This window comes from Ananas comosus, linkage group 5 (assembly GCF_001540865.1).
Source record: "Ananas comosus cultivar F153 linkage group 5, ASM154086v1, whole genome shotgun sequence".
Taxonomy (NCBI): Eukaryota; Viridiplantae; Streptophyta; class Magnoliopsida; order Poales; family Bromeliaceae; genus Ananas; species Ananas comosus.
Genome location: NC_033625.1, coordinates 11,023,050 through 11,039,665, shown reverse-complemented (window position 1 = coordinate 11,039,665; position 16,616 = coordinate 11,023,050). Strand labels below are relative to the sequence as shown.

Sequence of the window (16,616 nt, the reverse complement as noted above, 5' to 3'; positions counted from 1 at the left end):
TATCTGGATGGACTCTTCGTCAGCTTTGCTCTCTTATCCGGATGGACTCTTCGTCAGCTTGATGTGAAGAATGCCTTTCTCCATGGGGTTCCAAGTTGTTTTCCTATTGTTTCCTCATCATGTTTGCAAGCTTTGGAAAGCCATAAAATGGTCTTAAACAGGTGCCACGTGCTTGGTTTCAGGGGTTCACATCTTTCTTATCCGAACGTAGTTTTATTGTGAGCGCTGCAAATCTATCCATATTTGACTCTCACAGGATTGATGACATCCTTGTTTTATTGTTGTATGTTTATGACATAATTATGACAACTAGCTCGACGCCTTTATTGATGTCTTTCTCCACTCTTTACACCGAATTTACGTTGAAATGACTTGGGCCCTCTTCACTATTTCCTTGAAGTGAAAATTTTGGACTCTACATGAGGCTTGCGGCGGACACAAGAAAATAATATTCATTAATTACTTGAGCATCATGGAATGCTTTTTTGTAAGCCTATTTCCACACCATTGTTATTGACGACTCATTTGTCTATTTATAAGGGTTGTCCTTTCAATGATCTCTATAGTTATCGACAGATAGTTGAGGCCTTACAGTACCCTACCTTCACTCGGTTGGATATCTTATATGTTGTCAATCTAGTTGCAATTCTGCATACTCTAGTGACATTCATCTATAGGCAGTTAAAAGAATTTTTCGTTATATTTATGGGACCTATAAGAATGGGCTTCTGTGACACCCCAATAATCTCACATCGGATAGTTATGGCTAGATGTGGGGATATATAAGCTTGATTAGGCTAGAAATAATAACTGGGCTTAAGCATTTTGGGCCGCTGGTTTGGGTCTAATGAGTTATTATTGCTAGCGGGTCGGATCGTTACATTTGGTATCAGAGCCGGTTCACTAGTCGGAAGTCTGAGATGAGTCTTGGCTGAGCCAGGGTCGGAATGATAGACTAAAGTCAAGGTCGGTGAATGACAAGCTAAGTCATAGGCAAAATGACAAGGCTAGCGAGACAAGCCTTATATCGACTGGTGATCTTGGGTTGTGTGTGTGTTTAGGACTGACGAGGACGTCAGGGCCTAACCGAGGTGAGTATGTGATACCCCAATAATCCCACATCGGGTAGTTATGGCTAGATGTCAGGGCCTAATCAAGAAATAATAACTGGGCTTAAGCATTTTGGGCCGGTGGTTTGGGCCTAACGAGTTATTATTGTTAGCGAGTCGGTCGGTGGTTTGGGCATAACGAGTTATTATTGTTAGCGGGTCGGGTCGTTATAGCTTCATTTTCTTGATATGCCAATTCCTCTATTGCATATTTTGATAGTAATTAGGTGGGATATCTTGATTCTCAGCCCTCCACCTTTGGTTATCAGGTTTTTTTTGGCTCAAACCTCATTTCGTGGTCTGCTAACTACTCTCGCAAGCTCTGTAGCTGAATATGTGATGCCCCAACTTCCCAGGGGTTACCTATCTTAGAATTACTCCCGTCCTAACACGCTTAACTCTCTTAATCTCTTGGGCCTAACCATCACTAAAATGCTTTAGCCAGGTTAAGCGTTTTAGTCCTATTATATCTTATATATAGGACTATGTTGGGTCTCACATTCTCCCCCCCTTTAAGCCTTGATGTTCTCGTCAGGCTCAAACTCACAAGTACTAGATGATGTGAGACTCGTTTTGCTAGCCTTGTCATTCCGACCCTGGCTTAGCCGAGACTCATCTCACACTTTCCGCTGGTAATTGGCTCTGATACTAACTGTGACACCCCAACTTTCCAGGAGGTCACCACCTATCCTAAGACTACTCCAGTCCTAGCACACTTAACTCTCTTAACCTTTTGCGCCTAGCCACCACCCAAAATGCTCAAGCTGGGTTAAGAGTATTTGCCCTATTATATCTTATATATAGGACTATCTGGGGTCTCATAGAATATCGCTCTGTTGCCTTTACCCTGGCTGAGACTGTCTGGATTCGTTGACTTCGTGATCTTGGTGTGCCACTGCCATAATCGGTTACTATTTGTCGTGACAATCTTTATCTCGTTGCTTATCAAGTGTTGTATGTGCGCATCAAGCACATCGAACTTGATTATCATTTTATTTCACGAGAAAGTGTAGACGCGCAGTCTCTCGTTGATTCATCTATCGTCAGATAAGCAGCTTGCTGACATATTAACTAAATCGCTCTCCACTTCTCATTTTTTGTGCTCTTTATATCAATCTTCACATCTGATCTCGAGAGGCTTAGTTGCGGGTGCATGTTAGAGTAATTAATGCATCTATATTTGTGATTGTTGAAATGTCACGCCCTAGCGCTGAGACTCTACTGGGCATGTGCATAGACCTGTGCCACGGACAAGGTTATTTTTCTGTTCATGCACGGCGTTGGAACACAAAGCACCTATACGAAGCTTTTATGAAGAGAATAAGCTAGGAATTTATTCTCGAAATGTCTTTATTGTTTACAAAACATGTCGAGGCTTCCTGGATACAGCCATAACCAACTATAAGTTCAATTACATTTTTCATTTTCCAAATAATACAATTGTCACTATTTCCAAAATACAAAATGAGATCACTATCTCGGGAAGAGCTAATTTTCACAGGTCCTCACCCATCACGCTCCACCCTTCCCGACGCACCTGAAAATAATGGGGTGAGAAACTATACAATTCCACAGTGTGTACAACACGCCGACGAGGGCAAACTGTCCTGATCAGGGCAACAAAGAGTAGTAATAATGTAGGGTATTTAAATAATTGATAGGCAATGGTATGCATCATATGTCAGCGTATGTGATATCTTCATCTAGTGTCAATGTATAACCTGCAATGTTCTACTCAATGCATCATCTAGCATAGTCATCAATTTGACCCAATTCTCTGCCCTGTCTAGGAAGAGATCTAGACATGTTGTACTCAATGCCAAAGCTCTGTCTAGGAGGAGACCCTGGCGAGTGTTGCTTGTATGCCCTGTCTAGGAGGAGACCAAGCTAATGGTGCGACCTCTCTTCGGGAAGAATTCACCCTATTCACAGCCATTGAGACGGTGAAGGAGAGCATAACATTTATTGATTACATCATGCTCATGTGCCAAATGGGATAGTAGTGGTCCGAGGTAACCATGTTATAGTCGTGTCTCTGCTAAAGCAATAATTAAAAGCTATCATGTCTCATTTTGCCACTATATAGTTCACAATGTCCTATTTAGGTTTATTCTGCTAAATTAGCATGCTTCTACAATGACCATGGAAATACAACTAGTATAATGTCATAAACTAGGAATAATAAGCAATAAGCATGCTATCAACAAGCAGGTATACAAGAACTCGAGAACAATTGTTTCAGGCTACTACTGGCTCATATTATGCATGAAAGGGAGTTAGTTGAGGCTAAGCAAACCGAATATTGCTAAACCCACTTCAGAGAGTGCACCCACCTCAAGTCGCTCTCTCGATGTCCACGGTGTGGTCATGGCTTCCGGTCCCTCGTTTGGTCCTAGGGAAAGCACAAATGGGTCATACACAACACTAGCACGTGATTTCCAACAAAAGAATCCACTAGGGCTTGAGTTCTGGAGCTTTCGGAGGATGAGGTTTCGGAACCAACATTGTGTGGTTCTAGAACTAGCTCAGTGGTTCCTCAGACATAGAAAAGAGCCTCAACATGGTGTTTCGAAACTTGACACTGACATTCTTCAAGGGCTTTGAAATTTGAGATATTATGTGAAATTAATCCATATTAGTCAATATTTATGACCATTTTGTTATTGATCCATTTGTATGACAACTAGCCTATACCTTGTATGCACCTGTATTTATTATTATTTACTAATATGGATTAATTTCGATCATCCCTGTCACGCCCCGCGACCGCTACCAATTTGGCTCGGCCCGGGCGCGTCGAACAGACGCCGGACGGACAGCACCTCCCCTGTCCGCCCAAGGCTAACAACGAGGTTGTGTACAACAAGTTCCCAGGAAAATAACTTGAATACATACACAATCGACAACTACAACGAGAGCACAATCAGTGCAAAACAACCAAGAGCAAGATACAAGTATAGAACATACAAGTAATGATAAAGAGAGAGTATCTATCTATTTCATTCATTCAGCCTTTATAATACAATTTGATTATACATTGAACTTCCAAAACATAGTATAAAGCTTACATCTTCCAAAATATAAACATTAGCTTACATTCATCCCAAAATAGCTCACATCCTATACATCATCTACTCTCAAAGCATATACTCTAATGCAGAAATAGGAAAGTAGACTAATGCAACTAGGGCGCTANAGACCTACCAATTAGGTTAGAGAAGGGTCAATTGAGATCAAAACCCCTTATGTATCAAAACCCCATTTTGGAGCCCTAATTGCAATTACGGCAAAATCCGCTATTAAAGCTTCAGATTCAAGTGCTAATCATCAATTAAGCTTGCTAGGATTCCATCTAAACCATTCATAGAGATCAAAACCACATCCTTAGAGATCTACCATTAACAAGGGTAGCAAGCTTACCCCTCAAGATGCTCCAATGGCAAGGAAGGAGAGAAGAAGATGGAGATGACCACCCTCTTGATCTTCTTCTCCTTCTTCTCCTTCTTTCTTTTTTTCTTCTTCTTCTCTTCTTCTTCTTCTTTCGTTTAGAGGGAGAGAGAGAAACGTGAGGGAGAGTGAGGGAATGAGAGAAAGAGAGAGAGAAAGTCCTCTCTTAACCCCTCTCACACTTGTAACATTTCTAAATAAGCCCCCCAACTCTTCTAACCTCGCAACAGCCCAAACTGGGCCATTTTCGCGCTCGGGGACTGGTCCTTGCGGTGAGAGACCGGTCCCCGAAGGACCAGAATTTCAGCATTTTCGTCCGTTTTCGCTCGTTTGACCTCCGATTCGTTTCAAATCGAACCGAGACTCTTGAAACATGTTTTCGAGCATGTTTTCATCATCTTTTCATCCACGCTAATGCCGGATTTAGCTCATGGCCCAACATAGCCTTTCGGGTTCCGTTTTAGCGCCTACGCGCACCGAAAACGCCCGAATGCTTCCGGGCCTCACCGGGACCTCACCAAAACCATTCAAATGGCTTTCTAACCAAATGTACACCGTAACTTCATGATTTTAGAAGTCCGATACCTTACAATCCCAAATACGGATATACTCATTACTTTGACAATTTTGAAATTGTAGGTTATCGGGTACTATATCAAGAGTTCTGTTTCGAGTTTTGTAGCATGGATAAAAACAAAGGAGGAAAAAGTACAATAGGAGAAAGGAGAGAGGAAGAAAAAGAGGGCAACCACATACCATTAATTCAGTAAAGAAAGATCACGCATATGTTAAATAAAGCAAGTTTTTTTTATTCTCCAAAACTCCTCTTTTAAAAAGAGGCTTTGGGTTTTATATAAAATAAACCATAATTCTAACCTTAATTAATTTTCTAGATTTTAGATATTTTAATGAAGAGTAAACAAAAATTTCTCAAATACAAAATCAAATCTCTAATTTATTTTGGATTTACATGGGAAAACAAAATCCTAAAAATCTAACAGAAGCTCAGAAACAAATTTTTAAAAATAATAATTCTAAAAATTAAAAACAAATTTTTTAGAAGTTTCTCGTAATTAATCTTTTGACGGCATCACCGAAACTTCAAGAATTTCACATTTACTGCATCACTGAAACTTTTGTAGTTAAACACATAGTTTTATACTTCATCAACTCATCATGAGAGGAATTATGGTTAGTTACTGTAGATTTAAGGTGCGAACCAAAATAGACTGGATGTTGGCTTGTCATGACCCAGGTTTAGATCTATGTTGTGTTGTGTCAAGCTGTATTCATTCAGTTAGGTTGCACAGCATGTCCCTAGGCCAAATTGTTCTGAGTTGGCCCAATTTTTTTTTCTTTTTTAAAATCTTTATATATACTGTTATTATTCTTTAAATAATTTTTAGATGTTTTTTTATAGAAATTATTCATAATTTGAATAGTTTATGTGACACTTGATAGAAGAAAAAATTTAAAAAAATATTATAAATAAAAGAAGAAAGGCCATGTTGGCTATGCCAACCTAATAGGCACAACCCATGGCCATCTAGGCTGGGGTTGGCCTGTGCCTCACGAGCTATTTTAAACTTTTCCCTTCTTGTTGAGCAGTATATGGATGGAAAAATAGATGATATGCTTGTATCTTATCAATCTATTGTCACAACGACACAACCATGATGATTGACTCTTTGCACTTGTTCTTACTTTATAGAATTGAAAGTGGACAAAATGAATTGTAAGATTTCATGGTTTCATTCCTTTTCTTTTTGGCTGTTTCGTTCCTTTTCTTTTGGCATGCTTGAACCTTGCCAAATAGTCTTCACTGTCTTGGCATATACTGAATCATTTTGTGCTTGCAAAATGACTCTTCAGTGTCTTTAGGCACTTTTTATGTCAGGTGGTTAAGTATCGCAGCATTGTGATGCAAGACCTATTGAATTCTCACTCATTCTATGTTAATTAAACAAGGTCGTGCATATTTATTCGAATTGTGTCTATAAGCCTTTAATGTGTAGAGAAAATTGCCAATGTAACCTTGTAAAATTGTGAATTTTTCTATTTACGCTTTGTTTAAAATATACCTGTGAAAAGTTCCTTTTCCTTTCTTATACGCCCCTATTTCGAGAGTTTATTGGTAAGAATTTGGGTTATTTTACTGATTTACTGCAAAGTTGGGAAATTCGTAGAGGTATATAGGCAATTGCCCCTAATGTATAAATCAAGTCCCTGCTTTGGTTGAACTTACATGTAATAAAAAGAATGTAATTAGATCAAGTTGTTTGCATAGTAAATTTGCTGAAAATTGCTAACAGTGCTCATGTTAGTTGAGTTGTAAAAGAAGATGTCATTTAGGAAAGTTTAGATGATAAGCTAAAGTGATTAATCGTCGACTGCAGAATTAGTGATACATGTGCTTTGAAGAAACAATCCTTATTGGCCTAGTTTTATCTTTTCTCCAAAGACCTCCAGAGTCCGAACTAACCCAAAATTTTCGAACTTAGAGAAAGGAAATATCTTTGGGTAATTCTTTTCAATCCTTGCTAACCACTTACCAGATTGTAGAGACGTAGAGAAATGAGGAAGTAAAACTACCACAAAAATTCTATTGCGAAAAATATAGGGTTGAAATAGACCTGCCCATAAATTCAATAGCATGGGTAGATTGGCATGGCAAGTTATGAGCATCCTATTCGCTCATTTTGACCCGTGTGTCTTGACCTTCGAAAAACAAATTGATGGAAAATTATAATTAAGTAAGAAAATAAACCTTATAAGCCCTTGATTTAAGGTTTTAAGGGACCTTTATTTGAAGATGGTGAGCTTTAAAGTACGGATTTAAGCAAGGATCAAAGTGCTATACGGCACGGAGCGGCACGTACCGTACCCGCACGGTACAGGGGCGGTCTAGGACCCCTCCTTTGTGCCGTGGCACATAGTATCGTGCTGCACGAGATAGAGCGGCATAGCGCATTGTCCCGCGTCACGGTGCTATACGGCACTGCTGTTTTGCTTTTTATTTTTTTTTTCTTTTTATTTTGTTTTTTGGGGTAGCCGAAGCATTCTGGGTACCCCATAGGCCCACACCCCTCCAAAGACATTGCAAATCGAAGATCTACTTGTTAGGCAAGTCAAAAATATTATAATTTAATTTTTTATATTTATCAATATATAGGCAAATTTTTAATTTACATATCCGATCCATACTGCGATCGGCCTGAGCTCTCCGCTTCCAAACATCCATTTTTCTTCACAAATAATTTTATCAAAATTTGTCACACCACTAAATTTTTTGCCGAATTAGGGGAACAAAATCGAACTCAATAAACAAATTTTGAGGCACATCAAACATAAAATTTTATTTTTGCGATAGAAAATTGAAAATACTGATAAAATTAAAAGTTAAATTAAATCAATTGATACTTAAATTTATTTAATTTATTTGTCATGTAATTTATCGCTTAATTTTTTTGATAGATCTACTAATTTTTTGAAAATTTTTTTTCAAATACTTTTTAAAATAATTTTAAACATTATTTTTTTTGTATTTTATAAAAGAAAAACTGTAATATGGTCAAAAGAATAAAAGAAAGAAGATGTCTTTGCATTTTAAAAATTCAAACCTGTAAAAAATTGTATTTTACATTAGGTATAGTTGTATTTTACATACAAAAAAGCTTATAAGTATTTTAATTGATGAGTTTAGTAAGCTATACATAGCAAATATTCATAATTATTTGATTAAATCTTTCAAATTAACATTATAAGAGTTTATTGGAACAAAAAAACTGAAATAGGGCCGTGCCAAAGCGTGCTAGTAGGAGGTCATGCGTATCCATCGGCACGCAAGCGTACCATGTGTCGGCACGGAAGCGTGCCGGTGCCGTACCGTGCTAGGCAGATAGCGGTAGGCTCTCGTGCCACGGCACTTTAAACCTTGGATTTAAGTGCCCATCTGTACGGGCCGTATCTACCGTGCCAACAAGATATCGGTACGATACAGTCCTCATGCCAATGGCACAGCTCAAAACCCTCTATTCTTTAAATTATTAAGTAATTTTTTCAATAAAGTTCAAAAGATTTAATAAAAATACATAATAAACAGTTAGAATATTTTGTTGCTAAAGAAAATAAATATTTTGTGCTATTATGTGTTGGCACACATGAATCTTTTGTGACCGGCACGCATCGGCATGGCCCAGCACACACCATGCTGTACCGTGCCAGCAAGTTTCCGGCACGAGCCCGTGCCACTGTACTTAAATCCTTATTTTAAAGGACCTTTATTTGAAGATGGTGATTCTCAACTTATGCTGCATCCATTGTCCAGTAGAATGCAGATCTAATGTAGGTGGCTTCTGTTTGGTGCTGTAAAAGTTTCTTAGCCTATCGAAAATGGGCTTGAATGGTAAGCCTACTTGCATTTGTAACCGTATTTTCTACAAATTGTACTTTTGTTAGAACACTTGAATGTTTGTATATATCAATGCTCTTATTACCATCTGTACGCCCCTAGTTTAGCATCTTACAAAATATTTTATTTGAAATTTCATCATAAATAATTTTATTTATGCACGCATGCCTTTCTCATCATTTAATTACCAGTTACCTCTCTATCATAAATTTCAAACTAAACCTGCATGACTTAGTATGATTTAAGTAATTTGTTTTGCAAAGCTTGGCTATGGTCATTCTTCATAGATTGTTGGATAACATCTTCATGTTGTTTGCGCAGATTATGCAAGTGTTAGTAACCAAGCAAGAATGCCATTGTAATATGCTTTCGTATGTGGAGAACCATAATCAGGTAGCTTCGTGTATTTCTAGGCTAAATCTTGCTTAGCATCCATGGTTTTGTTTTTCGACATATACGCATTCTCTCAAGGGATATGATAAATTCTTCTACCATAGAATAAAATCTTTGAGGTGAACTAGCACATGATTCTTGGAGCATTTCATTGAAAACATGAAATGAATATGAAATTGCTAGTTATAATGCAGGAATTATTCACTTTAAATAGCTGTTGCGATCTTTTGGATAATTGGTATTGCTTGCTTATGCTTCATTATTTTTCTCTAATTATTTACTAGCATCTTTATTTCAGTGGAAGTGGAGTGGGCAGATGTACATGTATTTAGTTTACTTAGAAGTTCCAAGGATCCGTATCTATAACCTAGGCTGTGTAAGAATCAGTTCATGCTCTTAAATCATTGCCTTGGTTTTGATTTTTTAACCCTCCGTGGACCTATTTCCTGTTCGAAAATCTGGGAGTACCTCGTGTGCTGTAACAAAACCTTGTGTGCTGTAACAAAGCCTTGTGATTTTCATTTTTAAGGGCCTTTTTTCCTGTTCCTTTTCTATGTTTGGTTTTTCTATCATCTCTAATCTTGTTGAACTGGAGATGTCAAATACAAATGTGTTCCCTTTGAGAAACCCTGTTTCATTTCTCTACTGAGTATTAACAAACACATAAGAAGCTTGCTGCCAGTTCTTGACAATATATATAGAACCTCCTTTGCAGTCTTTTCTCTATAATGGGACATGGTTTGAGGATTTCCTTCTCCACAAATGTGTTGTCCAGGCCATAAATCAGGGCCTTCAAACGTATTGAAAAGGTTGCTTGTTACATGCGGACACAACGTATGTGGTGTTATAATACATCACCATTTTTCCTTTCAAACAAGTGCTCTTGTCAATTTTCTAAGACTTAAGATAGCAGAAATATATTTGAAACTCTCCAAAAGGGTAAAAGGTGGATAAAATCCTGCTCGAAGTAAATTTAGCTAGAATAACTGAATTTTGAAGAAGTAGAAGTTAAAAAAAGGCAACCCGATCTTAACCCATTGGTTGATATCCTTCCTCTTGTGTGAGAGTTTAGAGGTTTAAGAATAGGCAACCCATCATAGCCCATTGGTTAGTCCTTTCCTCGTGTGAGGTTGGAGGAAGAAGAGGACGAAGACTGGGACAGCTAAAGCTATCCCTACTGTTTTGCCAAACGTCAAATAAAATGGATAGGAATAGCAAGTCCAGTGAAACTGAGTTATCCTTGACCATCCTTGGATAACCCTGGAATAACTACCCTCTGATTGGAATATTACTATCTCTAGGTTTATACTACAGCTTATAATTATTAGAGATAATTAAGGCAAGGGAAAAGTATGACTATATCATATACGAGATATTTAGCTATATTAAAATATCTTATGACCCATATTAAGTTGTATTGTTTTATAAAACTCATATTACATATCGTATAATATAACATATACAACAATGTAAAATATTATATGAGGTAATATACATGCTACCCAATATTATGTCATAATACATAAAATAGTACAAAATATTCTAATATATAATGTATTAAAGCATAAGATATATAACACATTAACATATATTATCTTAAATTGTTTATTAACTACATATCTTCTTTATTATTCTCTACTGTTCTAGAGATAAATACCAAACACAATTCCGGTTATCCCCCAGAATAGAAGAATTCGAAACCAATTAAAATTTTACACTTATTCCCACTCATCTAATCATCCTTGAATAACTTGTTATCCCAAGAATGAAAATTGTTATCCTTGAGAGAATTATCCCGGAACCAATCATAGCCTTAAGTTCTTCTTCTTCCTCCTTGTCCCTCTAAATCAAACATTGAACATGCTATAGCATGAATCCTTCATAGGCATTGTGAGAAAGAGAAAGGAAAGTTATGTGTTGTCCCAGTAGATTGAACAAAACTACTGGATTGGACATTTGATTGTGTTTTTTTCTCTCTTAATTTCTTCCATCTCTAGGTCTTGTCCCTCCATATTTAAAGTTGAATGTTCTAGAGCTATAGGAATCCTCCCTAGTTATCGCTTGAGAGAGAGGAATGCAGAGTTTGCTAGAGGGAACCCAACAATTTACCAAATTTAATATTTAAAAGACATTTATGTTCTTATGTATAAAATAGGTTTTTATAGGGCTTTAGTTTCGGGCTTGGTTTGGCTTCAGCTACAAGCAAAAATCATAACTAAAAAACCATTGGGTTTTGAATCATTATTATCCCATAGCAGAAATTTTTAACTTTAACTATCTCAGTCGGGTTTGTTTCAGTTGTAACAATTTAGTGCTTGAAGCTTCACTTATTTTGATTGGATCCTCAGTTTCAATTTTGATAGTTCGGTCCTTGAAGTTTGACACTAAATTCAACTTAGTCCCTACAAAGTATACCTGTTAAGGGACTTTTTATTTATTGAACTTTGGGGACTAAATTATTATAATAGGAACTATGGGGATGAAATTGCATATAATATATTACATAATATTGAAATGTGCCCACAAGCACCTTCATCTGCATCTGGGACGAGACGGTGGGCATTAACGGCTACAAATTGGCTGGTGTGCTTCCAGCTCACGAAGCTGGGGAGGCTAATACTACAACGGTTGCTCATAGCGATTGGTCTTGCCGAGAAGGGGAGACTGATAGGAGGGGGTTGAACTTCAGGGACTAGTTTGTTAATATACCTTGAAAATTTATCCTGATATCGAGCACCGCATAAATATTTGGGCAGTACATTTAATTCCCTGGCAGTGCCTGGGCATTTTCTAGATCATCTGCTTTATAATTTCCTTACCACCTTGACAACTGCAGTAGCTTTATCAAATAATATTGTATCGGGATTTCCTGTTAGTTAGTTTTCTCATCTGTCAAACAGAATAATATTTCTAATTAGTAAGAGTAAATTATTAATATTTACAATTATTAACTCTAGTACTTTACTGCAGTCCATATCAGGAGGAAAGTCTTTTGCAGATATTCTTTTCAACAAGCCAAAAGAACAATCTGTTGCATCTGAGGATATTGTTTTCAGAGGTTTACAATTGGTCAAAGTATGTTTTTGAGTTCTCATTTGGTACATTGATTATACTGAGTTAATAGTTAATAATGTTGCTACTTGTTTCCTGTATTGATTGTATAGCTGTCTTGAATATTTTCTCATTGGTGTGTTAAAGCTAGTGTTGTATAGCTGTCTTGAATATTTTCTCATTGGTGTGTTAAAGGTAGTGTTTGAATTTTCAACCAAGTAAACTTTATGTGAAGGTGTATAATTTAAACACGGGGACAAATTGTTCTCTACATATCAGACTGGAAGAACCATGTGATTTTAAATTTTACAAAATAAAGCTTATGTTATTCTACTGATAGAAACAGTACAATCACCAAAAATTTTATTCTCATAGAGTTTTTGTGTATCACATTGTATTAAAATATCGATAAGGATACTATCAGCAGGGATGATAGTTAATCATACAGTTAGGAATCTTATTAACGTGAGCAAGAATACAGAGCAGTCTACTGATTAGTTACTGTTTCTTAGATATTTATACTTGGAAATTTTATAGAATTTGCTACTTTGAGTTTGAGAAGTAGAACAACTTTTACAAAACTTATGAGATGAAGAATCTTAATTGCTAGAAGAAAGGGCAAGCTTGATGCTTCAAGGGAACAGTTTTGTATTTTTGGCAAATACGAAGAACTTGCAATTAATTTATTTCAGATTAGATGAGTATACTGTGATTGATGCTGGTTCAATGCGGACCGCTAACGTTTATTCATTTTAGGTTAAGAAGTGGAAATACTAGCTTAGATAAATTTAGGGTCATTATTATGGTTCAGGTGTGAATGATAATAGTTCTCTAAGGTACATGGAGGATATGTTTTCATATGGAGTTTTATTATCAGAGGATTCATATTACCAACAGGCCTAGCTAATAAATTATACATTGATGTTGATGGTGCTTTAACTAAAAACTCTTTTCAAGTACTCAGATGGTTTATCTTTTTTCTCTCTTGCTCTATCATAAACCAAAAAAGAAATACAGAAAAAGAAAAAAAAAAGTTTTGTACGTAATAATAAGCCAATATCTATTTGTAAATGCAAATATAAATTTCCTGAAGATATACTTTTTGTTTTGTTACAGATGATTAAACTGATTACATTTACAACTAGTGGGCATGCATATCTCAATTTTATGGGCAATGAATTTGGACATCCAAATGTGAGGCATCTTATCCTCGTGTATATTGTCTAATGGTAAATTTGTCTTCTAGTTCTCTCGAGCATAATTTTTGACATGAAAATCTTTATCAAGGATTCTTTTGGTTTTATTTTACTAGAGGGTGGAGTTTCCTATGTCAAGCAACAACTATTCCTTCATGTTCGCTAATAGGCAATGGGAGCTACTAATGGACAAAGGCATTCACAGTAACCTTTTCAACTTTGATATGGTAAGGTTTACTGTGGGATGGTTGTGCATTGAAGATATATAATTATCTTATTGGAATTATGGCTGCACTTTTGCATCTCCATTTCTCAAATTTGCTGCAGTTTTTAGAGTGTAATATCTATGTTTGGATATGTCATATGTAATAGGATTCTATGGATCTAATATCTTTGATAAATAATTGGTGTGCTTCTTGTGCATTTAACATATGACATATGTAGATGGGAGATTATGTGTCGTCCTTGGGTTTACGATTCGTTTGGATATAATCATAAAACTCTTTGTTGCTATTCAGTTATTTCAGATTGGTAATGATATTTCAATTATCAATAGGAATAGTGTCTTTGGTACGTTATTTTGCTTCTTGCTGTATATAGTACTTATGGCTTTGGATTGCTAGAGATAATCATATATCTCATCTTTTTTTAGTTATTATAGAAGTAAAGTTTGATTTTGCCTTTGCTTTCTTGTATCTTTTTATATTCTCACTACCTATGTTTTCAGGAGGATATGGATTACATTTTTTTTGGATTCTTAAATTATTTTTGTGCAATTGCTTCCATGTTATCGTCATTCTTTCACGACCTAAAATTTTATTTTTCTTGTTTTCTTTTGTCCTTATTTGTTATAAAGTGTTAACTTTGCTTGGCAAAATTAGAGCACCTTATTATAGGCTACACACATGGAGAGTTTATAGAGCACCTTATTTGGTACAATGGCGTCCTCTAGGTCGTGAATGCAATAATCATTTCGTTAGTTATCAATTTTTGGTTTGCAGCAAAGTATTTTCCGGCATTGCACAAAATGCCCTTCTATTCAACATAATCATGCCCCTCAAATGATCTCTTCCGGTTTCTTTTTCTTGTGTGCAATTTAGTTCTGTTATGGCTCCTTGGTTGCTTGTGTTTTATTTATTTATTTATTTATTTTCACTGATGAGGCATATATTGAAACTTATAACTCCAAGCCTTAGATGATAATTGTTATTGTATTTTGTTATGAGTTTGTTGTGAATCTTGTTTATGTGATTAACATTCTATCAATTGTTTTTTTTTTTTATCTATTAATTCTTTCAAACCGGTAGAAAACAGAAATATTGGAATCTTGCAATAAGAGAATTTTCCTGCTGATCTTGAGTAATCATCTCAAGTATGGCAACTGATTGCTAAGATTCATAATTATCTAGTAATTATGTGTTGACCCGTTTGCTAGTAAGTTGTCTAATGAAGCTGAAAAAGTTACTTTGCCCTCTACTAGGGTCTATACAAAGATCTGCTTGCACTGGTATGGGGTAGCATGAGAAGTGTTTTTTGTTCTCTAAGGAATTACATTGAAACAACTGTGCCATATTGTGTTCTTGATGTTTATATTTGCACATTTAATTTGTTGGGCTATAAGGTAGGGATTTCTAACATGGACAGAGTGAACTGTAGTTGAAAAACTGTCATTACAGACCTCATTTATGTGTTTATCTCCTTTATAGGACATGATGAGCTTGGATGAAAATGAAAGGATACTTTCTAGAAGTTCACCCAGTGTTCACCATTGTAATGATTTGACTATGGTATGAATATTTTATGCTTAATTTTAATAACTTATATAAAGTATGTATCTATTTGGATAAAATGAATAAATGGTCCTTCTTGCTTGCTCGAATGCAGGTGTTCATAAATTATAAATTATTTAAATCACTTCTGCATAAAGCATGAAATACCATGCTAGTCCTCGTCCCCACCCCCCCCAAACAAAGAAAAAAAAGGAAAAACAGTACCGTGCTAGTTCTTTAAAATAATTCAAAGATAAAATTTATAATATGATAGAAAATAATTTAAGTGAAATATCCGAACATCTACTAAAGGATCCTTTGTTGTGGTTGTCATCTCTCTTTATTATGCATCATGTAAAGCTCGAGTTAAATTGATCGCGATTCTATGTTGGGATTTGCGAATATCAGAAAGTTTGTCACTCTCAAGATGTGTCTTCTTTGGTTGTTCTACGTATTTTTTGTGTCACAGGACGCTGCAATAAAGTGACTCAGTAGTTATGTGTTGTATCTGCCTTTTCATATGCCTATATTTATATTTCTTTATCAAAATTCTCCTATTGTTGTACCACATATGTGTCCAGCAAGGATTTTGATGCTGGACATATCTTCTTTGGTTGTTCTATGTATTTGTTGGGTCATAGGATTCTACAATAAAGTGATTCATAGTATAACATGTTTTGTATCTGCCTTTTCACATGCCGATATTTGTATGTCTTTATTGTCACGCCTTGCCATCCCTTCCCCAAATAGGTGGAAGCAGCCTGCACGGGTGTGTGTGCCAGACCCGCCGAACGGACAGAGTTATTCCTGTTCGTCCAAGGCGTCACAATCCGTATAATTCAAAACATTCCAAACATGAATAGAATTCATATATAGATTGTATAAGGAGAGTATCATAAATATAAATAACTAACCTAGTAGTACAAGCATTCACATTACATTTACATTTTTCTTTCCAAATACAATTAGATTATTATTACAATTTTATTTTTCTTTCTTTTCATTTTAATACCTCTAAGCTACGTAGTAGAGGGTACTTCTATCCTGGTCACAAGTGGTAGGGCGCTATTTACTGAGCTACGCCTTTTCCTCGCGCCACCGTGCTGCTCACATGTGGACTTGAAAAATATGGAGATGAGAACTATAAACATAGTTTCTAGTAGGTACGGCCAACCAAGAAAAGAGCTCGACCCACCAGGTCCAAAGGAGGCAACATAAGCACGTTAGTTCAATAGAAAAA

The 16,616-nt window shown here is 36.1% G+C and overlaps 1 protein-coding gene across 1 annotated transcript in view; it reads left to right on the top strand.

Moving 5' to 3' along the window:
• LOC109710694 (1,4-alpha-glucan-branching enzyme 3, chloroplastic/amyloplastic-like) overlaps nt 1–16,277 on the top strand; it is a 61,194-nt gene extending 44,917 nt beyond the window's left edge. Inside the window, exons 11-16 of the mRNA XM_020233430.1 lie at nt 9,289–9,360; nt 12,331–12,435; nt 13,528–13,605; nt 13,724–13,834; nt 15,314–15,394; nt 16,127–16,277. Of these exons, the coding sequence (XP_020089019.1) occupies nt 9,289–9,360; nt 12,331–12,435; nt 13,528–13,605; nt 13,724–13,834; nt 15,314–15,394; nt 16,127–16,252 (573 nt within the window). The 3' untranslated portion in view covers nt 16,253–16,277. The remainder of the gene's footprint in view (nt 1–9,288; nt 9,361–12,330; nt 12,436–13,527; nt 13,606–13,723; nt 13,835–15,313; nt 15,395–16,126) is intronic.